The sequence below is a fragment of the Erythrolamprus reginae genome, chromosome 1 (genome assembly GCF_031021105.1).
Source record: "Erythrolamprus reginae isolate rEryReg1 chromosome 1, rEryReg1.hap1, whole genome shotgun sequence".
In the NCBI taxonomy this organism is placed as follows: Eukaryota; Metazoa; Chordata; class Lepidosauria; order Squamata; family Dipsadidae; genus Erythrolamprus; species Erythrolamprus reginae.
Genome location: NC_091950.1, coordinates 201778132 through 201804024, shown reverse-complemented (window position 1 = coordinate 201804024; position 25893 = coordinate 201778132). Strand labels below are relative to the sequence as shown.

Sequence of the window (25893 nt, the reverse complement as noted above, 5' to 3'; positions counted from 1 at the left end):
TGGAAGCTGAATCGACGTCGGAGGAGGACGATGGTGGCTCGTCGGTGTTGTGGGAGCGTTCCAGCCTCGGTAAGCCCAAATCTACATCCAATAATTCTGGTTGTGCATAAGAGTCTGCTTTGGGGGAAGATGTTACAATGGCGGTTTGCTTAATTTCAGAGTTAATCCGCCCTCTTAAGTAATCAATGTGCCGTTTCCAAATACGGCCATCCTCTGTTTGTATTAAATATGTTTTAGGTCCCTTTTGTTGAATGACTTTCCCTTTTACCCATTGAACTCCCCCATCAAAATTCCTGGCAAATACATTTTGGCCTAGATACATGCTTCTTTCAGGTAATACAGACATTTCACCTTGACCCATGGTATTGGAATAGCGAGGGTGCAACCTGTCTAAAGGAGACCTTAGTTTTCGCCCCATTAAGACTTCTGCAGGGCTTCTATGGGTGGCAGCATTAGGAGTAATATGTTGCATTAACAGGAATTGGTCTAATTTATGTTGTATTTCCCCAGGGCCTGCTCTGCGCAGCGCCTCCTTCGCCACACGTACGTAACGTTCAGCCAACCCATTAGCCCATGGGGAGTAAGGGGAGATTAGCGCATGCCTGACCCCTAGATTACTCAAGAACACCTCAAACTGTCGAGCGGTCAATTGTGGCCCATTATCTGAAACAAGGACATCAGGACACCCATGGGTTGCAAATAAATGATACAGAGCCTTAATAGTGGCACATGTGGTTATATTTTGCAGGGCCACTATCTCTACCCACTTAGAAAAAGCATCTACGACAACCAGGAAACACTGGGACCCAATGGGGCCAGCAAAATCTATGTGTATCCTGGACCAAGGTCCAGTGGGCTCTCCCCATTCCACGGGGGCAGTTCGAGGGGGATTTGGCCGTGACTCTTGACAAGGGTCACACCTGGCTACCCAATGCTCAATATCGAGATCTAGGCCCGGCCACCACAGGTATCCCCTAGCCAAACCCTTCATTCTGACAATGCCTGGGTGTCCCACATGTAACATAGTCAGTACCTTTTTCCTAAGTGTTGCTGGAATGACCACTCGATCCCCCCACAGTACACATCCTTTTAGGTAGGACAATTCTAGTCGCTTTGTCTTAAAATCTGCCAGTCCCCCCTCCTCTGGTCCCCCATGCCAACCCCTGTGTATACAATTTATGACTGTTTGAAGAATTGGATCTGACTTAGTATGCTCAGCCACTTCCCTGGCTGAAATTAGAGGGGTTTCTTCTATTTCTAATAGTAGTACATCTTCAGAAGGAACTGGGTCTTCCCCTCTTTGTGCCAAAGGGCACCTACTTAGTCCATCAGCGTGGCTTATGGACTTCCCTCCCTTATGGATTAAGGTATACTGATAACTGGAGAGGAATAGAGCCCATCTAATTAGTCTAGGGGACATGAACGGAGGGGTAGGTTTATCTGAAGGCAACAGTCCCAAAAGGGGTTTGTGGTCAGTTATTAATTCAAACCTCCTTCCAAATAAGTAATTATGAAATTTCTTAATGCAAGCTATTAAAGCCAGGGCCTCCTTATCCAACTGGCTATAGTTCCGTTCAGAAGAGGTCAGCGTTCTAGAGAAAAACGCTATAGGTGCCTCAGTGTTGTCTGGCATTACGTGGGCCAATACTCCGCCCACCCCATAAGCCGAAGCATCGCATGTAAGCCTTATGGGCAAGACTGAACTGTACTGCACCACCACACTATTAGAAGTCAATAAGTTCTTTATTAGAGAAAATGCTTCGCGTTCAGGTCTGCCCCAGGTCCAGGGAATTCCCTTCTGAAGGAGTCGGTGGAGGGGTTCTGCGACCGTTGCCTTCTGTCTCAAAAAAATAGAATAAAAGTTCAGAAGACCTAAGAAAGCTTGTAGTTCAGTCTTATTGGTTGGTTCAGGTGCTTCGGTAATTGCTTTTAATTTCTCAGTTGTGGGGTGGATACCCTGACTGTCTATTCTATATCCTAGAAATTCAATGCTAGTGGTGCCCCACACACACTTGTCTGCTTTTACTTTGAGCCCTTTAGATTGGAGGCGTTGTAGCACAGCCCTGATTCTCTGGTTTAATTGGGGAATGGATTTAGCCGAAATTAGAATATCATCGAAGTAGGGTATGGTTCCTTCAAGACCCGTTAGCACACGTTCCATTAGACTCTGAAATATACCGGGGGCTATGCTTACCCCGAATTGCAATCTGGTGCATCTGAAAGCACCTCTGTGTGTGACAATTGTCTGAGCCAAAGAGGTAGGCTCATCGACCGGAAGCTGCAGGTATGCCTGAGCAAGGTCGATCTTTGCAAAAACCTTTCCTTCTCCTAGGGAGTGTAGGAGGTGCTGAACCACTGGTATGGGATAAGGGTGATGCTGAAGGGCCTTATTAATAGTAGATTTATAGTCTGCACAGACTCTTAACGAACCGTCCGGTTTTAATGGTGTGACAATTGGAGTCTCCCATGGCCCTTGCTCTACAGGGACTAGGATTCCTTGAGCAATAAGTTGGTCTAGCTGGTGGTCTAATTTAGGCAGCAAAGGTAAAGGAACCCTTCGTGGCTTCAGGCGGATGGGTGGAACCTTTGGGTCTATGGAGAAGGAGATAGGGTCCCCTTTATAAGTTCCCAAAGTGGGGCTGAATACTTCAGGAAACTCATGTACAAAATCTGGGGTATCAGAGGGGGACTGAACCAAACAGATGCCAGAGATCTCAATTCCTAAGGGGGGCATCCAGGTTAACCCAAGGAGGGAATGCCTTGCCCCATCTACAATTACCAAAGGTAGGGAACATTTTACAGATTTGAATTGTACAGGAATATCAACTTTACCCAATACAGGGATGACATGTCCCTGGAAATCCCTTATAATTAAAGCAGTTTGAGTTAACTTAGATTTACAAACATTTGGCATATACATTTTGAATTTGTCCCAAGGCATAATAGAGTGTTTAGACCCGGTGTCCAGTTCTAAATCACAAGGCTTGCCATTTAGAAGTAGAGAAATAATGATTTTGGTGCCTTGCGTTGCATTTGCGCAATTTACGTAAGTTTGACAGTTACCTCTGTTGTAGTCGCGGTTAGCGGCTGAGTTGGTTTTCCGGTTGAAAGATCTTGGAGGCCGGTTTTCTCGGGCTTGTGGAGCCTGGTAGGAGAATCGCTGTTGGCGAGGAGCGGAAAAGGTTTCTTCAGGCAGGGGAGCCCGGCAGGCCTCAGCGATGTGACCGCGCCGATTGCAGCGGCGACAGATGGCATCCCGGAACGGGTAGCGAAGTCGCGGATGATTTCCCCGGCAACCCGGGCATGGGGCTGGTGGGCGAGGGTATCTCGGTTGTCTTGAGGGGTCGGTCGGAAGCAGGAGGCATGTGTCGTCGGCGGCGGCTGGAGGGCTGAGGTCGTCTGCTGGGTCAGCTGCGGAGGAGATTTTGGAGACGGTTTCTTTGTTTTCGTGGCTTTGGAGGTCTTTGGCTGCTGCTTCGGCGACCTCGGCAGTCTGGGCGAGTTTAATGACGTTTTGCAAAGTAGGTTCGTCCTCGGTGAGGAGTTTGTTGCGCACTGTGGCGTTTTTCATGCCGAATATAATCGCGTCTGTTAGTCGGGCTTCTGGGCTGTCAAAACGGCATTTTGACAGTACAGTTCGGAGTCTGGTGGCGAATTGGTTAATAGACTCAGCTTCTCGTTGGGCCATCCTGGAGAACTGATGGCGGTATACCACAGCCGGCTTCGTGGATTTGAAGTGACCAGCAAGCTTGGATTGTAAGTCTGGCCACGGCACGTTCTTGGCTGGAAGCGGATCGGTGAGCGTTTGAACCAGATCGAAAATTTCGGGGCCGCAATAGTTAAGGAAGATGGCTCGCTTTCTGTCATCTTCGGCGGTCCCCATACCGGCGGCTTCCAGGAAGATTTCGAAGTGGGTCATGTAGGCTTCCCAGGATGCCTTTTCGGGGTCGAAGTAGTCGGGTGCTCGGCCGATCTGCGAAGGATTCATCTTGCTCGTAGGTTCTATCCCATCCTCGTCGCCAGTGAAAAGTATTGAGACGCCAGACCAAGTGCTAAACAGTGGTTCCCTTTATTCAGCTCTTTCTGCAAGTGACAATCAGCTGGGAACTCACTAGCCGGCAATGAGAAACTCGGCTCTATTTATACTCTTAAGGCTCGCGCCAAAAGAGCTGTCCTGCGTCTGAGCCAATCAGACGCAACCTAGTCTTTCCAATCTGCCTGGAGACAGCATTCACCTCAGGCAACTATTTACATGGCATATTTACATACTTAACAGGAATATTTTAATTTTTCTATTTTTAAAATTTTATTTATTTTTATCCTGCCTTTATTAAATGTTTATAAACATATCCAACACACCTTCCTTCTGTTTTCCTTCACAACAACAGGGGGGTGGAGGGCAGGGCATGCCCACACCTATAATGCTATGTGCCCCACCATGCATGTGTGTGTGGAACACCCCCCCCCTTCCAGCAAACGATGGCATGCCTGTTTTTCACTCTCCCCAAGCTTTAGAGCCTTTCTAGGAGCTTGGTGAACCTTCCCTATCCCCCTGGAGGTCCTCCAGAGGCTGGAAATCACCCATTTGCTGACTTTCGGTTGGACCGGAAGTCACGTTGTTTTGCTTCAGAGCCTTTCTAGGAACCTGTTCTTCACTCTCCCCAAGCCTGTTTTTCACTCTCCCCAAGCTTTAGAGCCTTTCTGGGAGCTTGGTGAACCTTCCCTATCCCCCTGGAGGTCCTCCAGAGGCTGGAAACCACCCATTTGCTGACTTTCGGTTGGACCGTAAGTCATGTTGTTTTGCTTCAGACTAGGGCTTTGGCTTGCCCTAGTCTGGCATAAATTCATCAATAAATAGAAAACAAAAACTTCTTTTAGGAATCCCTCTTCAAATGGCTTCCTTATATTATCATGATATTCCCCTTTCCAGCAATAGGAACTATATAGCAGAGGTCCCTGAATATGCCTTCATAACTTGACCATTATCTCCACTCAAGAAAAGCTGTTTTGTTTAAGATAAAGGTTTCTAGCTATACAGCATAGGTTTTCCATTAAAGGGCTTGTCAGCCTGATACTTTTTAGATCCCTTGGACTATGATTTCCACAATTGTTTAAGATAAAGGTTTCTAGCTATACAACATAGGTTTTCCATGAAAGGGCTTGTTAGATCCCTTGGACTATGATTCCCACAATCCTTTCCTACTTGTTATACTGTACTGTGGCTGCATCCATGGAGGGACCAGATTGCCTATTCAACCTGCTTTTCATAAGGAGATGTGAACATTTTGCTTTACTTAAAATCTGCTTAATAAAGAAATTACATGTTATGTCCCTTTTTCTGAAAAATAATAAGTCATAGCTAGCATGTTGAAGATCAATTTGGAACATAGTGTCAGCAGATTTCTTTATTATCTAAAGTCAACATATTTCTTTATTATCTAAGCATCATCTTTGAATTAAAAGGAAATGGAGAATATTGCCTATTCAGTAACGTTTAAAAATCTGTCTGCACCCTAATCATTGGTGGGCATGACCCAGAACGGTCGGAAACGCCGTTCCAGTGGCGGAAATGGAGCGCGTAATCTTTCTCCATCGCTGCTAGATGTGCACACACCATGGGCGCGCAACCAGAGCAATTTCAGTAAAAAATTACCAGTAAAAAAGAAACCAGCAATTTTTGCTGCTGGAAGGACGTCCACATGCAAGATTTCAGCTGCTGCACATGCACAACAGCTGGAATCTCACTGCAGCGCCTAGAGGGGCAGCTGGCAAAAGCAGCCTGCCCGAGTTTCAGCCACGCACCTGCTCTCTTGCACTGCAGCAGAGATGCCTGCAGCGTAGGAGAGCACAGAGCAGGCCGCGTGGCTGGAGCTCACCAGATGGACAATTTTCCTTGCAACACACTCCTACAGGCTAATCCACCAGCCCGACAAATCTATGGCACAAGCTGTTGCCCTCAACCATTGCCCACTTTCTGAACTTTTGGACAACCCCACATGGGCGCCCCTGTCATTGATGGCTTGGACTGCTCCTTTCTACTCGGCCAATAATGGACAAGTTGAATACAGGGTTAAATCAACCAAAGAGGCACTGGGTGCCTAAACCCAAGTGACTGGCAAGCAAGAGTAGATAAATTCTTTTTGGTACAACCTATAACACCCGGTGCAGCCTAGCCAAGTTACTAATGGGCCGGCAGCTCCATTCTGATTAGATAGGTTGCACCCTAATTACTCCAACTAGGGAAAACAACCCTGTACAAAGCAAACCAGGTCATTTGAGATAAATGACCAAGTATTCCCCAGAAACTTTGCTGAGGGGTCCCTATGGCCACCTGGGGAAATAGTAGAAATCACCGGTCCTAGATCCTATGTGGTAGCTTTAGCCAATGGGAGAAAATGGCGGTGTTACATAGATCAAATGCGCAGCCACAAAGCCAAAATGCAGATTACCAAAGTCCCCTTAACAATAATTTTCCTACAGCTGACTCAAACCCAAGGACGACAGAACACCTACTTGATGATCCTAGGCTCCAGCAATGTCACAACCCTGAACTGGTTCCAGTAAAATTCACAACTTCAACTGAAAGCTTCCAGGAGGTTCCACAGGCAGAGCCAGAGACAACAGACCCAACCTCTCTGGGCAAAGCCAACTCCCCTACTGAACTGCACAGGTCCACTAGGGTTCCTAAACACCCCACCTACCTATGGAACTATATATGCTAATGGTTGAATCAGACCAAAAGGGGAGGGTGTTAAGTATTGAGATTGCATAGTTTACTCCAAGGTCCGCAATTCTAGCGGGAAAATGGAGACTGTTGATTGGTTGAGATATCTGACAGCTCCCTATAAAAGGGGAAGCTCTCAGCCTGGCTCTTTGCTGGATCTTATTCACTACTACAATAAAGAGCTGTAGTTTAAACCTGTCTCAAACTTTTCAGTCCCAGGATATAATAGCACAGGTGTCCCTTTTGTGTATTTTGGATCAGGGCTAGTATCAATAGAGAATGTTCTTCCAAAGGGCAGGGGTTATAACTGAAAAGGCCAATTAAAATGACACCTCTTTAAGAATGGAGCCTGGAACATTCTGATCCTGCCAAATCTTACAAGATAGGCAGAGAAAGGCAATCTCATGGGTATCTAGATCCTGAGTCTGAGTCATACTGGTTGATACTAGCACCATAAATTGTTTCTAGATGACAACTGTTAATCAGTGCAGATTATGAAACTGAGGTGATACTTGAATAAAATGGGATATGCTTATAGCTATTCACTCTCCTGCATCTTCTGTCAGCTTTAGTTGAAGGGCTTCCTGATTCAGATGGCAAAATTGGTACATCAAATGAATCTGTACAAAGCCTATCCTAGCTATAAGTGCAACTTGCTTGCTGATTAAGAGCTAAGACTTTGTTGAGAATCCAGATGGTTCCCCAAATTATACAAGGGTCCCAACTTGGAGTGTAACATCACTGAGAACGAACTTTAGGAGAATCCCCAGAAATGGAAAGTCCTTTAATGTGATTCTCTACATAACAAATGATCTGATGGCTAAAAACTTTCAAAAGATACTAAGGGGGTGGCCGACAGGCAACTTGACTTCTGAGTTCAAACTATTTAGGGACCGCCAGTTCAAGCTGTCAGTGCAGCGAGCTTGTTTGTTTTGGGGGCACTGGGTGGTCATTCGTCCCTTGTTGCACCAATCTGTAATGAAGACCTTACATAGGGGTAATCCAGGCACTGTGTACATGAAAGCAATTGCCTGATGTTATGTGTGCTGGCCAGGGCTAGATGGGGCCATTGAGGAGTCGGTGGCTGGTTGTACCCTTGTCAGGTCAATCGAGCAGCCCCACTGAAAGCCCTGGCCCAAGAATGGGAACCCCCTGAGACCCCATGGTCACACATCCACATTGATTTCATGGGCCCTGTAAGGGGACAAATGTTCTTGGTAGTGGTTGATGTATATTCCAAATGGTTAGAAGTGCAGTTAATATCTTCTACCATCTCTGAGTCTGTCACCAGAAGCCTGACAGGCCTATTTGCCATGGGTTACCTGATTTATTGATTTTGTACAATGGCCCGCAGCTAGCCTCCACAGCATTTGAAGTTTTTATAGCTAGCCTAGGTATTAGGCACAGCCTTGTCTCATCATGGCACCTGGCCAGTAATGGCATGATCGAATGCATGGTGCACACAATAAAGGATACTGTGGCTAAATTGGACCTCAGAAATTGGCAGGCAAAGGTGGATGAGTTTTCTCAGGGAGGGAATTAGAAGAATTAAATCAGATAGAGATAAACAAGGAAGATGTTCTTGCATGCCTTTCTAAACTAAATGTCAACAATTCGCCAGATCCATACGGCATCCACCCTAGAGTTCTCAAGGAACTCAAGTGTGAAATTGCTGAACTTCTAGCTAAAATATATAATCTTTCTCTAAGAGCAGGCACTGTACCTGAGGATTGGAGGGAGGCAAATGTAACCCATATCTTCAAGAAAGGATCCAGAGGTGATCCAGGAAATTATAGATCAGTCAGTTTAACCTCAGTTCCAGGCAAAGTGATGGAAACTATTATTAAAGATAAAATTCCTGGGCACATAGAAAAACAGGCATTGCTGAAAGAAAATCAACATGATTTCTGCAAAGGCAAATCATGTCTTACTAACTTGTTAGAATTCTTTGAGGGTGTAAATAAACACATAGATAAAGGGTGCTACCTCGTGTAAATAAACACATAGATAAAGGGTGCCGCCTCTATGTTGCTTGAGGCAGGCAGTATTCCCTTCAGTACCATTTGTTGGGGGTCAAGGGAAAGGGAGGGGTTTGCCTTCTCTTTATGCTCAGTATCCCCATGTACAATTGGTGGGCCACTGTGTGACACAAAATGCTGGACTCGATGGGCTTTGGCCCGATTCAGCATGGCTCTTCTTATATTCCTATGTTCTTATATTAACCCAACACATAGACCATGTTCTGCAATTAATTAGAGTCCCACTAAACTACTTATTGGCAGATGCCTGTGAATTATTCTGGATAGATTGCATTCCCAGTTCACTCCAGAGAAGCCCCTAGATTCATCCAGTTTTTCTCACTCTTACAATATAGGAAGCAAGGTTTATGTTAGAAACTATATAGACCATCCCCTGTTGCTGCCAAGCTTGGTAGTGGTTATAACCAGACTCTGCTCATACAGGATGATTGCTCATGGTGCCACCACATCGACCAGCCAAGGGCCAGATGGTCAACTGCAAACTATTCTCATGGAGCGAGAGCTTGCCAACAGCCTTGAGTCCTACTTCACAGGAGCCGGGCCTCAGCCAGCAGCCACCACTGAGTAATGGAGAAAATGCCAAACCATCCCAGCAAGGCTCACCTGCGTCTCCTGTGTTGACACCTGGAAGGATCTTCCCTATGAGCAGAGCAGACGTTTCGGAGTTGGGCCCTGCCTTGACCAATCCTCTCCAGCCTCCACTCTCAAGCACTGTCAAGCCTAGACGATCTGGGCAGGCCCGACGCCGTCTGCGTATTTGCAGGACTATGCATGCGCCAATTTGGTAGAAAGGAGTGAGGTGTTCCGATGTTCCTCAAAAGGAACTAGGACCAGGAAGAAGTGGAGAGATGTGATTGGCTGTTACATTTGACAGCTAACTATAAAAGAGCTGTCAACCGCGTTACTGCAGAGAGTTATGTTAGCAATATTCTACTAGCTGGTAATAAACGTTATGTGGTAGCTTCTAATGTTGTCTCGCCTCAGTTATTGTTCCCAGCCTGGCTCATCCTTCAGAGCAACCTCATTTTGAATATATGTTCTTCTTAAATGTAATTAAAAGAGTAAAAATATTCTTAATAATTGCTGTGATGTATGAAGCTTTAAATCCCTTGGAATCAAATGAATGTCATTTTTTTCCAACTAATACTGTACTGTAATATTTGAGGTAAATCTTTGTGATTAAATATTTAAAATGTAAGATTCTTTTTATTCATAAGTTGACTTTTTTAAATATGGGAACAGAGCCATTATAAAATAAACAGCTGATTCAAATTTAAGAATGGTAATATTATCTTTCCATACTGCTCACTGTGGTCTTTGGAAATGTTTTTTTTCAACATGTGAGCAGATACTCTCTATGGAATAATAAGCAAACCAGTTCATCATTGGCAGAAACAAGTTGCAGCCAACCAACTTGCTGCAACATCTACAGCGTTAACATCTGACAGCTAGATTCATTATTGGTTTAACAGCCAATCATTAGTTTTGCCGACACATGTCTAATGAAGGTTGGAATATAAAAAGCCCTCTTGGAACATACAAGATTCACCAGAGTGTTGAGGTGTCTCAGATTGCATTTGCCTTCACAGAGATTCACAGAGTACTGAAAGGTTTTTTTTAAAAAAATAGCCAAAGGAAAGAAAAGGAGGAGAAAAAGGAGAAAGAGAAAAGAAGGAAAAAGAATTGTTTTGAAAGTGTGATTACACACAAATTAAAAATGTATCTGTGTGTTTATCTTTTCATGTTAATCATACCCGTGGAACTTAATGAAAATAATCAGGCAAATGAGAATACAGAAAAAGGTGAACTATGCAACGCATGTACCTGGAGACAGAATACAAAATCTTCGAGGATAGAAGCTATAAAAATTCAGATCCTCAGTAAACTGCGTCTAGAGCAAGCACCTAACATTAGCCGGGATATTATAAGGCAACTTTTACCTAAAGCTCCTCCACTACGAGAACTGATTGATCAGTATGATATCCAGAGAGATGACAACAGTGATGACTCTTTAGAAGATGATGATTATCACGCTACAACAGAAACTATTATTACAATGCCTACAGACTGTAAGTAATTTTTGTTAATACTGTATTTCCTTTATTAAAAAACACTCTTGTCTTTGTCCTGAGAAGCCACAATTCAGACTTTTCAAACAATTGCTTTTTAAAGCATGCACTACAGAGATACTATTTTTGAAAATAGATACTTTGTAATAAAAATATTCTGATTGCTGTAGATAAGAAAAGATACATATGAAAACATATATAGATATGAAAAAACTACATAGAAAAGACATAAACAAATACACAGAAAAGACATATATTGAAATATTCTGAAGAGCCTGGTTTTAAAAACTTTTTTTTGAAAAGTGGGAAACAAAATACATTCACATAATTGACTCTAATTGACAAATATAATTGCTCCAACCTGGCATATATCATCTATTAATACATATAAGTTAGATATATAAGTTAGAAATTTTAAAATATTTATGTAAAATCATTTTTCAATCCCATAGGTTTTTATTTTTATTTTTGGTGCTTTTGGTTTAGTTTTTGACTCCTGCCTGGACTAGTCCCTGGATTAGTTTTTTTGCAAGATTTTTTTGGGGGGAAATTATTTGCCCTTGCCTGATTCTTAGGGCTGGGAGAGAATAACTGTCCCAAAGTTATCGAACTGGCTTTTTACCTAGATGAGGAATTTAAGAATAATAACTCATGGGCTCCCAGTTTTCTATTGTGGTGTTTTAGCCACTACACCAAACTGACTTACACTACAAGGAACAACTTTGTTTTTACACCATTAAAAGTTATGTTTATCTTTACAAATTTGTTCTTTTAGTATATGTTTTTTAAATTATTCTAATTAATTTTTATTTACATAATACCAACCAGTCAGGAATAACATACCAAATACTATGACATCATACATCCAGAGAACCAATTCAATTTCAAAGTGATTATGATTCACTACCAAGATAAAAATCCATACGGTTTTCGCCCTGGATGCTTATTCCAGTTGTAATTATATTCAAAACATTGGAATCCACTTTCAGATAAATTATCCTAATGAAGCCTTTCACTTTGAATCATTGAAATGTTTGGAAAATCAATTAAGTGGTATACAAACAGTTCACAACAACCAGAGCTCAATTATTATATACTTCTTTTTCTAACCCATGGGCTTGTCAACAGACATCAGTGAACACAAAACATATAGTTTTAACATCCACATAATGTAACTCACTCCTTAATTGTTAACAGTGCTATATTTAATGTTTATGAATAAACATTAGTTATGTTAAGAAGAAATGAAGTTATTTATTGAATGAACATTTCTTCGTTATCGCCTTAGTGCTAAGCATCTGCCACAGCTCCTATCAAGTATCTTTGCTGAATTTATATTATAGTATCTTATGTTCTTCATTAGCTAAAGTTGGACATGGCAGCTGTCTTCAGAATAACACTTAAGGCAATGATGAAATATTATAAAATGAAAACTTAGGCCCAGATGACACAGATTTGCTACCAGTAGACAGCAGTGATACACTATACTAAGATTTCACTTGATATAATACTAAGAATAGCATCTATTTTATCTAAATGCAATAATGTAAATATATTTAAAAATTATCGTAAGTATTAAGAAGACATTAAATTGCTTTTGTTACAAAACATCTGCAAATCAATTCAAAAATTATTCATCTTTGTTGACTAGAGAACTTTCTGGGGGGGGAAACTTTTTTCTATTTATTTGAATTTTCATTTATGATGAAAATAAACTTCATTCATTTCATTTCATTTTCATTATGTTAAAGGTGTACATTTGGTGGAGTTTTATCTTCAAGAACATAATTCAGTGGGTCTTACTTCCAGGATTATAAAATTCATTTAAACACTATTGTTACACCACAACAAGTCATCCAGGCACAAATCTCTGTTGTGCAATTTGATGTGCTTTATTATAATCTCCAGATCAGTGCCAAATCTCATCTCAATCAGGAGCCAGAGTTATGCATAAAATGAGAGAAAGAATAAGTGCAACTTCAACACTCTTGTTAATATTGAGAATAGTAACTTGGTCACAAGCACATATACAGGCCTTCCAGGTATGGTTTTGTCAACCCTGATGTGATGTGAGTCTACTAATACAATCCACACCACACCAAGGCACATATATAAAAACTTCTTGCAGGCATGTATATGTACTCTTAGATAAGTTCCCCCCCCCCCAATTCATTATATGCTAACATTAGTTTCTTGATAACTGTAATGTAATTTCAGGATTCATAAACCAAATTAGATATGGCTAAATAATTCAAAATAGAATAAATTACTTTACCTAAAATAATAACTTACAAGTGTTATTACTGCACAAGCAAAATTATCTTATAGCTTGAATAATTGAATTCTCTTATAGCTTCTCTGCAATCTTGTTTATATTAAATACTTAAGATTAATAAATATTCAGTTAAGATCTCAGGTACTCAATCTTTATCAGTCTGAAAATATAATACAGTGCGTTCAATATCTCTGGCTATTTTGACTGAAGATTTTTCAAAGAGTGACTTGTGCAGTTTAAGTAATAAACTCCCAAAGAATCGTAGGGAGTATTTGGAATCTGTTTTCTTCTTAAGTAAATTTTCACAAGATTACTGCACACTGCAAACATGAAATGCCAGGCTGAAAGATAAATTTAAAAAATCTATGCAGATGCTAATATCACAAACATATGAATTTACTCTGCAGTTTTTGGATTAAATATCCCCATTAGTTTTCTTAAGATTTAATGAATTTGTCCCACATGGCTTTTTAAAAAAATCTTAGACAATAAAGTTAGAATAATTTAATTTTAGTATTTCAAAGTTCTGTATTTTTCTACTACAGGTAGTCCTTCAGTTATGATCACAATTGGGGTCAACATTTATGTTGCTAAAAGAAACATTTGTTAAGTGAGTTTTGCTTCATTTTGAGAACTTTCTTACCACAGTTGTTAAGTAAATAATTGCAGTTGTTTATAACACAGTTGTTAAGTGAATATGGCTTCCCCATTGAACCAATTGCCAAGCATCTGAATTTTGATCATGTGACCATGGTGGTGCTGCAATGATCATTAGTGTTAAAAATGCTCAGCAGTTACTTTTTTCAAGTGCCATTGTAAATTTGCACAGTCACTAAATGAATTATTGTTAGTTGAGGACTACCTGTATGTGTTTCCATGGGGCCATTTCTAAAATAATTATTGGAAGTTTATCCCTACAGTGAACTAGTTTAGAAACTTCAGTAATTTAATTTTTATTCTTACTAAATAAAGAGATTATTGCATGCATGCCAAAATCCAATACAATTCCTGTGGCAAGGATGGAGTACACCAGATATTGAGAATCAATAATTCTTTAAAAGTTTAATCCAACATGGTCCATGATGAGACATGTAGAAGTTGGAGATACAAAGAGTTGAATTTGTGCAGTGGTGGGTTCTAACTTATCTTTCTGCCAGTTCGCTTTCTCCTGTGCTGCGTGACTGTGCCTTGTGAGAGCGCGCATGTGCAGTGCCAAATTATTTTTTAAATTCCCCCAAAAAACAAAAACAAGATGGCGATGGATGCGCAGTTACTGGAAACATGGCTTCTGCACATGTGCAGCAGGAAAAAAAAACAGAATTAATTTTTTTAAAAAAATCAGGAAAAAAATGGCGGCGTCTACAGTCCGGCACTGACAGAACTGGTTCTGTGACATCATAGAACCTGCTTGCTACTGCTTGCTACTGATTTGAGCAAACCGGTCCAAACTAGGAGGACCCTTCTCTGAATTTGTGTACTCGAAGGCACAGATTCCCTCTTTCTGTAGTGGTAAACAATTTTCATTTTTTCACTGTTCCTTTTTATTCAGTATGAAAAAAAATCATTTTTTTTGCAACCATGGCAACAGGCTTGTGCCTATCTCGTAAACAATTTGATTCAATGGTTTTACATAGAAATTATACACTGATTGACCATAAAACTTAACTTCATATCAAGAGCATGTGGGAAGGAGATAGCAAAATGATAATGTAGGAAGAAATGGTTTGGGCTAATATGCACCAAGCTATAACATGGGGTATTGGGGAATGGAAATGATCTTTGAAATGGCATACTTTATCGATCATTCCCACAATTCAGAATAAGTCTCCTTGTTACTGTACTGCCAATCTACAATCATAAAAATCATTCTGAAGTTATATATATATGTATTTTCTGTTGGCTCACCCTGGTATATTGAAGGAACATCACAGCTTCCTTTTGCCTCTCGGCCCAACCCGGAGCCATTTTCAAGGCAGTTAATTTGTTCATAGCTGACAAACTGTATTCTGTATGTGTCACATGTTTTTGCTGAATTTAAAATTAAGGGAGACTAGGATAGATCTATTTCGGCCTTATTCTGGCCTCATCAGCTAGCCATACCCTCTCACTGGAATTTGAACTTGCAGCCTTTGCCTTGTAAGGCTGAGAATTAACCTCTAGGCTACAGGATCTGATCCTTTCAGCTTTATACCAGGGAAGTGTTATATGTTTTTTCTGTCGGATCACCCTGGTATATTGAAGGAGCATCACAGCTTCCTTTTTGCCTCTCAGCAAGACACACACACACACACACACACGTATATATGTATGTATGTATGTATGTATGTATGTATGTATGTATGTATGTACTGTATCATGTTTCCCTGAAAATAAGACCCTGTCTTATATTTTTTTGAACCCTGAAGTAAGCACTTGGCCTTATTATTTGGGCCTCTTGCAGTCTTACCTGATTTCCAGCTCTGTCTCCCTAACCTTAATTAGAGAAAATGATATTTTCAGGGGAGGGCTTATTTTTACGGGGTTTATTTTCAGAGGAGGGCTTATTTTTAGGAAAACTATATATAAAATATTGATTATACTTTTTAAAATATTTTTCATTTGCAAGCAAGTTTTTTTCTTATTCATTTACTTATAGCTGATTTTCCTATACCTATGGAAGGAAAACCCAAATGTTGCTTCTTTAAATTTAACTCTAAAATACAGTATAACAGAGTAGTTAAAGCCCAGTTGTGGATTTACTTAAGACAAGTCCAAAGGCCTACAACAATATTTGTGCAGATCCTGAGACTCATCAGACCTATGAAGGATGGTACAACTTCGATTGCAATTCGATCCTTGAAACTTGACATGAACCCAGGCAATGGTATTTGGCAGAGCATTGATGTGAAGACTGTTTTGCAAAATTGGCTTAAACAACCTGAATCCAACTTGGGCATTGAAATCAAAGCTTTGAATGAAAAGGGAAGAGATATTGCAGTGACCTACCCAGGACCAGGAGAAGAAGGCTTGGTAAGTTCTTCTTTAAAGTCCTCAGCATTTTTTGTCACTTAGTGTAATGAGCAAAAAACCTTCAAAGCTTTTTAGAAGTGGTGATTATAAGCATATTTACTTGGCATTAAAGTTTCTGGAATTTACTGTAGTAGGAAAACACTGGCAAATTAATCAAGTAAAATTAAATATGGCCCTTATTAATTTTCTGTCAGTGAAGCTAATAATATTTAATATGTAGAGCAAAATGTATATCCTTACCCATGGTTCCAACAGTGGACAATAAGACACCTAGGAAAACCCTACAAAACAAATAGCCTTCTTCTATTGTTTTTCTCTGAAATCTATCATGCATGTTGCTTCTGATAACAGAGGCAGAGAGCCATTCCAATAATAGTAATTGGTAGCTTTGAGAAAAACATCTCCCCTTCAATTGTTAAAGCAGCTACATCTTTTGCAAGATTTGCAGAGCTGCTTCAAAGTCTGAATGCTGAATGCTATGCACAGCCTTTATTAGCCAAATGTATCTATGTGCTGTTAATTTCATTTCTATGTTGTGGCATATGAATACCTCATTTGTATTCATGTTTATTGTAAAACAATAAAATGTTCACAGACATCCACTATAAACAATAATGTCAAATATCAATAGTAAATAATGGAAGAAGGGGCTTAGAAGCAGTGCCTTTGTCATGGTCAGACCATTTTCTACTACGGCTTAACTTCCTGGCTCCAATCCTTCCCTGCAGGGAGGCGGAACCAATGAAGATGTTCCGCCCCAGACGCCTAATGGATCCAGAGGGTTTCCAGACGGCGCTTGGGGTTATTCCAGAGGCACTCATCCACAGTTCGGCAGAGTCTCTTGCGGAGGCCTGGAATACGGCTGCTGCGGAGGCTCTTGACCGGATTGCGCCTTTGCGACCTCTCCGTGGCGCTAGACCCCGTAGAGCTCCATGGTTCAACGAGGAGCTCCGGGAGTTGAAACGCCAAAAGAGACGTCTAGAGAAGCGATGGAGGAAGAGTAGGTCTGAATCTGATCGAACACTTGTAAGAGCTTTTATTAAGACTTACAAAGTGGCGCTCAAGGCGGCAAGATGCGCGTACCATGCCGCCTTGATTGCATCAGCGGAATCCCGCCCGGCCGCTCTGTTTAGGGTGACCCGCTCCCTTCTTAATCAGGGGGGAGTTGGGGAGCCCTTGCAGAGTAGTGCCGAGGAGTTTAACACGTTTTTCGCTGATAAAGTCGCTCAGATCCGGGCCGACCTCGACTCCAATTGTAAAACAGAGTCGACTGACAACGAGTCAGTCGAGGTGACTGGGGCACGTACTTGTCCACCTGTCTGGGAAGAGTTTGATCTGGTGACACCTGATGAAGTGGACAAGGCCATTGGAGCTGTGAGTTCTGCCACCTGTTTACTGGATCCGTGTCCCTCCTGGTTGGTTTCGGCCAGCAGGGAGGTGACACGGAGCTGGGCCCAGGAGATTACCAACGCTTCCTTGGGGAGGGGAGTTTTTCCATCACTCTATAAAGAAGCGCTTGTGCGCCCCCTCCTCAAGAAGCCTTCCCTGGACCCAGCAGTACTTAACAACTATCGTCCAGTCTCCAACCTTCCCTTCATGGGGAAGGTTGTCGAGAAGGTGGTGGCACTCCAGCTCCAGCGGTCCTTGGAAGAAGCCGATTATCTAGGTCCCCAGCAGTCGGGCTTCAGGCCCGGTTACAGCACGGAAACCGCTTTGGTCGCGTTGATGGATGATCTCTGGCGGGCCCGGGACAGGGGTTTATCCTCTGTCCTGGTGCTCCTCGACCTCTCAGCGGCTTTCGATACCATCGACCATGGTATCCTTCTGCACCGGTTGGAGGGGTTGGGGGTGGGAGGCACTGTGCTTCAGTGGTTCTCCTCCTACCTCTCTGGCCGGTCGCAGTCGGTGTTAGTGGGGGGTCAGAGGTCGACTCCGAGGTCTCTCCCTTGTGGGGTGCCTCAGGGGTCGGTCCTCTCCCCCCTGCTATTTAACATCTACATGAAACCGCTGGGTGAGATCATCCAAGGACATGGGGTGAGGTATCATCAATATGCCGATGATACCCAGCTTTACATCTCCACCCCATGCCCAGTCAACGAAGCGGCGGAAGTGATGTGCCGGTGCCTGGAGGCTGTTGGGGCCTGGATGGGTGTCAACAGACTCAAACTCAACCCGGATAAGACGGAGTGGCTGTGGGTTTTGCCTCCCAAGGACAATCCCATCTGTCCGTCCATTACCCTGGGGGGGGAATCATTGACCCCCTCAGAGAGGGTCCGCAACTTGGGCGTCCTCCTCGATCCACAGCTGACATTAGAGAAGCATCTTTCGGCTGTGGCGAGGGGGGCGTTTGCCCAGGTTCGCCTGGTGCACCAGTTGCGGCCCTATCTGGACCGGGACTCATTGCTCACAGTCACTCATGCCCTCATCACCTCGAGGTCGACTACTGTAATGCTCTCTACATGGGGCTACCTTTGAAAAGTGTTCGGAAACTTCAGATCGTGCAGAATGCAGCTGCGAGAGCAGTCATGGGCTTACCTAGGTATGCCCATGTTTCACCATCACTCCGCAGTCTGCATTGGTTGCCGATCAGTTTCCGGTCACAATTCAAAGTGTTGGTTATGACCTTTAAAGCCCTTCATGGCACTGGACCAGAATATCTCCGAGACCGCCTTCTGCCGCACGAATCCCAGCGACCGATTAGGTCCCACAGAGTGGGCCTCCTCCGGGTCCCGTCAACTAAACAATGCCGGTTGGCGGGCCCCAGGGGGAGAGCCTTCTCTGTGGCGGCCCCGACTCTCTGGAACCAACTCCCCCCGGAGATCAGAACTGCCCCTACTCTTCCTGCCTTCCGTAAACTCCTTAAAACCCACCTTTGCCGTCGGGCATGGGGAAACTAAACATCTCCCCCTGGGCACGTTGAAGTTATATATGGTATGCCTGTATGTGTGTATGTTAGTATTGGGGATTTTCTTAAACTTATAATATTTTAATTAATTGGATTGTATTGGATTGTTTTTCACTTGTTGTGAGCCGCCCCGAGTCTTCGGAGAGGGGCGGCATACAAATCCAAATAATAAATAAATAAATAAATAAATAAAGAAAGAAAAGCACTATAAACTCTATCTATTAGGATATCTATCTATTGTGAGTTACCAATTTAATGAAAGGACTGTACATTATAGTCTAATGCAAAGGTCGTCAAACTACGGCCCATGGGCCGCATGCAGGCCAACAAAGCCATTAATCTGGTCCACACAGGATCACGAGGCTGCCCTGCCCACATCGCCCTGCACACCTGCCGGCCCCCACCCTTCAGCCAAACACAGTGCTTACCTTTGTGAGCCCCATGGACTGGAACTGGAAGGTAAGGCCAACATTTTAGGCCTCCAAAGTGCTTCTGGAAGTGGGGGACATGAAAAAGGGCCAGTTTTAGCCTGTTTTTGACAAAAAGGGGACCATTTTAGGCCTAAAGAGACATCCTGAAGCAGGGTGAGGTATAAAATGGGAGGCCAAAAAAAGAGGCCATTTTAGTCCATTTTGGGCCCAAAAAATGGGCTTTTAGCCTGTTTTTGGCCTGTAGAATGCTTTTTGAGATGGGAAAGGTGAAAAATGGGTCCAGTTTACACCTCTCCTGGCTCCAGAAGATAGACTGAGAGAAAAAGAGAGAGAGGAAGAGAGAGAGACAGAAAGAGAGAGTGTGTGTGAGAGACAGAGAGAGAGGCAAGAGACACAAACAGAGAAATGTTGATTGTAAGCTCCTAGGCAGTGGTGGGTTGCTACTGGTTTGGCCTGGCCCAGGTGAACTGGTGGCGGTGGTGAGAGGTTCCACCCACCCACCTGATCATCATCACGGATGATCTGCGCATGTACAGAAGCTTATGACAGAAGCAGCACGTGCATGCACACCCACACATTTTAAAACCAGTAGCAAGGATAAATAAAATCCCTTTCTACTCCTTGGGGCTGAGAGGAATTGCTGCAAAACTGAGTTTCCTGAAGTGGACTACTAGACTCCTAAACAACAGAAAAAACAATCTAGTATAAGGAAAAGTCAACCACAACAGCAACGTGCAAACAAAAGCAAATAAAATACTCCCAGGAGCAAAACAAAGTTTAATTTATGTGCATTGTTAAATGGACTGCTAAACTGACCACGCCCACCTAGTTACATGACCTAGCTACACCCACCCAGTCCCAGTCCCATGACTACATAGCCATGCCCGCCCAGCCAGTCCAGTCCCCAACAGTCTTAGGGACCGTGAATTCCCCTGTTTAAAAAGTTTGAGGATCCCTGGTGTAATGTTTTATAAAATGTATTTTACCATTCTAATTTACTAAACCATACTAACTCATTGGATTACTATGGTTCTGCCACTATGAGTGGAATTGACGGAAAGAAATATTGGCTATCCTTTCTACCCTGTTTCCCCGAAAATAAGTCACCCCTGAAAGTAAGACATAGGAGAGGTTTTGTAGATATAAGGCATCCCCCAAAAGTAAGGCGTAGGAGATATTTCCTTTTACAGCATTCCCGAACAGAACATATATAACATATATTTGAAGAAGGTACAGTGATACCTCGTCTTACGAACACTCGTCATACGAACTTTTCAAGATATAAACCCAGGGTTTAAGATATTTTTGCCTCTTCTTCACCTTACGAACTGGCTGCCGCCACTGGGAAACCCCACCTCTGGGGTTGCCAGCCGAAGTGCCCATTTTCACGCTGGTGGGATTTCCCTGCTGCGATTCCCCTGCAGTATCGCAAAATCCAGAGGTGGGGTTTCCCATGGAAGGGAGTCTCAGGGGAATCCCACCAGTGCAAAAATGGGTGTTTTGGCTGGCAACTGTAATCCGGAGGTGGGGTTTCCCAGCGAGGGAAACCTCAGCGAAATCGAAGCATTTGCGATGCTGCGATTTTGCTGAGGCTTCCCTCGCTGGGAAACCCCACCTCCGGACTTCCGTTGCCAGCCGAAGCACCTGTTTTCACGCTGGTGGGATTCCCCTGCTGGGATTCCCATGCAGCACAGCAAAATCTGGAGGTGGGGCTTCCCATGGAGGGGAGCCTCAGGGGAATCCCACCAGAGTGAAAATGGGCGTTTTGGCTGGCAAAAGGGGTGAATTTTGGCCTTGCACTCATTAATCGCTTTTCCATTGATTCCTATGGGAAACATTGTTTCGTCTTACGAACTTTTCACCTTACGAACCTCATCCTGAAACCAATTAAGTTTGTAAGACAAGGTATCACTGTATAATTGTTGTACATGGAAATAATGGTACGGTAGTAGTAAGAAATTCTTGATAGGATTCACAGTTTGTCTGGTTATGCTGGTTTGTGATGACAACTACTGTACAATATACAGTAGAATAAATTTTCATCTTTTTTGTTCAGCAATAAATGTGAATACTTCTTCATTGAAAAAAAATAAAACATCCCCTGAAAATAAAACGTAGCACATCTTTGGGAGCAAAAATTAATATAAGACGCTGTCTTATTTTGGGGGAAACAGGGTACTATTGTATAGCATTGAATAGAATGCACATCATTTCATTCAGTTGTAGAAAAGTAACGTTCAAATATCTGACATCTCTTGTGATATAACATTGATAAGGAAAGAATATCACTTATTTAAGGAAAGGAGAAGTTCAGTGGAATGCTCATTTGCTCATCAGTTTCTTTTGTAACCATTCTTATTCATTCTGCAATAGTTATAATATCAATGACTAAATAACTACCAAAAATTGTAAACCCATTACGTACATTATATTTTAATAAGTATAATTACGTTTTCCATTTCCAACAGAAGCTTTTTAATTTTTCTATTTCAGTTAACTATTATGCATTTTTATTAAATTAAATACAGTAAACATGATTATATAGAGCTATTTTAAAATAACTATAGCCAGCCGTTGGAAAATGCTATGGTTTTAATGTGCTTAGGATTTTTATAAATATTTAAATGTGGGGTAATTGAGCTTCTAAGCAGTTTTAGAAAACATGAAACAACGGAGAGGGGCGGCATACAAATTTAATAAATGAATGAATGAATGAATGAATGAATAAATAAATAAAGTTTAATAGTAAATACAGTATAATACACATAGACACAAAATCCCACATTTACATTGATGAAAGTATATATAACTGATAACTGGTTTATAACTAGATATTCTGTACCATTCTGTTTATAGCCAGAAAGATAGATAAGAGAGAGAGAGAGAGAGAGAGAGAGAGAGAGAGAGAGAGATACAAAGAATACAAAGAAAAGAAAGTACAAATCTAATTCAGAACTGCTATTTGTTCTGAACTGCTAACTGTTATTTGAAAAATAAATCTATGAAGCAAAGTATATAAGTATACTGTACATTATCACTTTGTGATAAATTTGGGAAATTTTATGGATATTTAGAACACACAAAAATACAGATTTTAAAATTAGGTAATCAATACAATGTATTTCCCCCCTTTGCTACCATTTTTATTATCTTATATATGACTGACAAGAAGAAAATAGTTGTAGCTAAAAGCTCCTCTGCTAAAGCTTGACAATTGCTAGGGGAATATTTAAAATTATGTTCATACATCAATAGACATGATGTTCTTTGTGGGATGGACTATTTTTCCATACAGTTCCCCATTTACACTTTATTCTGTTTCTGAGTAATGAGAGGTCTTTTGGAACAGATTGGAAAACATGGGGAAAATCTTGTTTTTCTATTAAAATAATGGTTATTCTTTTCATTCCTTGAACAGCATGAAAATACATTTGGTTTTCTAAAATTGAATACCATGTACTAGGGGGTGCTGCTGCTCAAGAAACTCAAGGCTACCAGTATTGTGCAGTCCCTAGATACCATTCAGTGGATAAAAGATGTTTATGACAGTTCAAATTTTAAAATTATCTACAAAAATAAAGTTTATAGAAACATTGCTAGAATCAGTTGCAAGGTTTTATTATTTTGTGGTCAAAATTGAACATACAAAGATGGCAGTAGTTCAATGCCAGAGAATATGTAGAAAAAATGTATCCTATATTAAATGTCGAGTAATTTATCTTTTTCCAACATATTATTTATTTTCTTTTATTTATAGAATCCCTTTTTAGAGGTCAAGATTACAGATACGCCAAAAAGATCACGTAGAGATTTTGGGCTTGACTGTGATGAGCATTCAACGGAATCTCGATGTTGTCGTTACCCATTGACAGTGGATTTTGAAGCCTTTGGATGGGACTGGATTATCGCACCCAAAAGATATAAAGCAAACTACTGCTCTGGAGAATGTGAATTTGTATTTTTACAAAAATATCCACATACTCATCTGGTACATCAAGCAAACCCAAGAGGTTCAGCAGGCCCTTGCTGCACACCTACTAAGATGTCCCCAATAAATATGCTGTATTTCAATGGAAAAGAACAAATAATATATGGGAAAATACCAGCTATGGTAGTAGATCGTTGTGGCTGCTCATGAATTCATTGTTTGCTGCTTCATAAAATATAGAATTTTCCAATATATGTATATATTTCCCTTCAGCAATTTTGGAAACTGTGAATTTTTAAACAATAGGCCTACCTCTTATAGGTTATATTTTAGGCTATTGTAAAGATTGCCTAACAGGCAAAATACAATATATGAACTGAAAGACATTTTTTATGCAAGTTGTGTTTTTTAATCAGTGAATATGATAAGCTACAATCAACCCCTCAAGATTTTATGATTTACTTGCTATGAAAAGAGCTATCTTTTCATTTGTGCAAACATCATAATCATATATTAACTGTAACAAATAGAAATAGATAAAGGAATTCCTCTTTGTATTCCAAAGATTTAAAAGGAGTTTACTACCATGCTTTCCCCAAAATAAGACCTTGACTTATATTTTTTTGAACCCTGAAATAAGCGCTTCGCCTTATTGCCATGCATTCAAAAGCGTAATTGGGCTTATTATGAGGGAATGTCTTATTTTGGGAGAAACAGGATAATATAGTACATAGTCTTAACAATTTATTTACTGTTGTATTTACACTAGAGGATGTTCTGGCAAAATACATAATGATTACCATTGAATTATCCTCAAACACTTGAATTGATTTTATAGTATAAAAACAGATAAGATGAAATTCCACAGAGCAGATAAATCCACAAATTATAACTTCACTGTCTTTTCATTCCTTTTATAACTACTATTTTAATTATTTGCTGGCATTATTTTATGGTGCTATCACAGTAGATTCAATATGCAACTCTAACTATTTGCTGCAAGAATTCAAAATAAGATTACCACAATGTAACTACCCTGAACATTGTAGTAGAAACAGGGGTGGGTTACACTTATCCTCCCTACCAATTGGTATCACATCGGAAGTATGCATTTTGCATTACATCGGGGAAATGACCCCGTGTATGCGCATACGCCTTTGCACATGGCCAGAGGGTTCTTTGCTTGCCGCTTTTGAGGAGCAGTACCCTGAAGACCAGTTCCGGGGTGTGGACAGCTAGCCATTGCTTCCGGTTTGGTGAGCAGGAGCAAATTTCCGCCACCAGTTCGGGCGAACCAGTCTGAACAGCAGCAAACCACCACTGAGTAGAACTATACACACTAATAGTATTTCAGCCATTAATGTTCATGACACATATAGCACAATAAATAGGATTCTCAATTATAGTTTATTAATTATTCACAAAGCATGGAAATTTTAATTAAAGTTTGTGTGTGCTTATGTGTAGTCCTTATTGTAGCAAATATCTACTGACAAGATTACAAAATCAAAATTGGTATTTAATTATAAAATTATTATAACCATACTGCAACCTTGTTTGCCTAATGACATACAATTGATAAATTAATGAACACAATACTGTAAAATAAAATGTTGATATATTACAAATTTTGTTTATTATATACACACACAAAATACTACATTGTAAATAAATGTTTATGTTTTATTTACTCTTGCATATATGGTGCGTCACATGGGTTTGTCTTTTTCTACCAACATAAAGTTGTACTTCGATTACTGGTATGTTAAATTATTTTATTATTTTGCAATAAGTACATTCTTAAACATGTATATTCTTAGACTCCTGAAAGCACAGATATATGTTAAATCTTCCATAATACCTATGGCTTCACTCAAATATTCTTTTTAAAAAAATATATACCCTACTTCATTCAAAGTTAACAAGAAAGTTGAATGGAAGAATTAATGGAACTCAGTAATTGTTGATATGTATGTGTTGATATGGAACATCACCAAAATAATTCATAAAACAAGTAAATATATATATATTTATTTGCTTGCATTTGTGTGATATACAATAAAGATAGAAGATACTTTATGTGGCCTGTTTAAGAATGCCCTTGCAGATGCAGAAATAATGCTTTATATTTTGCACTAAGCCATTATGTGAGAAAATAAAGCTAAATTTCAGTAGGGACTTCCATAAAAATTTGACCTGAATGAAGCTGTTTTTTTTTTTTTTTACAAAATAAAGAACTATTGTTATGGGTGAAGCTGAACTCTCGCATAAAATCTTGAAAAAGCATTTTCAGAACACAACTATTCCTTTTCACTTGATACGTTTTAGATCCAATTGTACAAATAATGACCTCTGTATTGATAAAATTTAAAGCAAAATCAACTTTTTCATATTCTGTAATACTGCTCACAATGTAAAACTGATGGCATTTTTTCAAGTGCTAAAATCGTATATATGTTATTAGATTTATTTTATATGTATGTAATAAACATATGTAATGCACATATTATTGT

The 25893-nt window shown here is 40.8% G+C and overlaps 1 protein-coding gene across 2 annotated transcripts; it reads left to right on the top strand.

Annotated features, from left to right (window-relative positions):
• On the top strand, positions 1–23590 carry MSTN (myostatin). Of its 2 annotated transcripts, XM_070737517.1 has the most exons (4): positions 1–69; positions 10544–10832; positions 15743–16116; positions 23210–23590. In XM_070737517.1, the coding sequence occupies exons 1-4, from the start codon at positions 31–33 to the stop codon at positions 23588–23590; spliced, it is 1083 nt and encodes a 360-aa protein (XP_070593618.1). In that variant the 5' UTR covers positions 1–30. The 2 variants fall into 2 exon arrangements, with proteins under 2 accessions (XP_070593618.1, XP_070593608.1); XM_070737507.1 differs by lacking the exon at positions 1–69 and having other exon boundaries at positions 10481–10832.
• The last annotated feature ends 2303 nt before the right edge of the window (positions 23591–25893 follow it).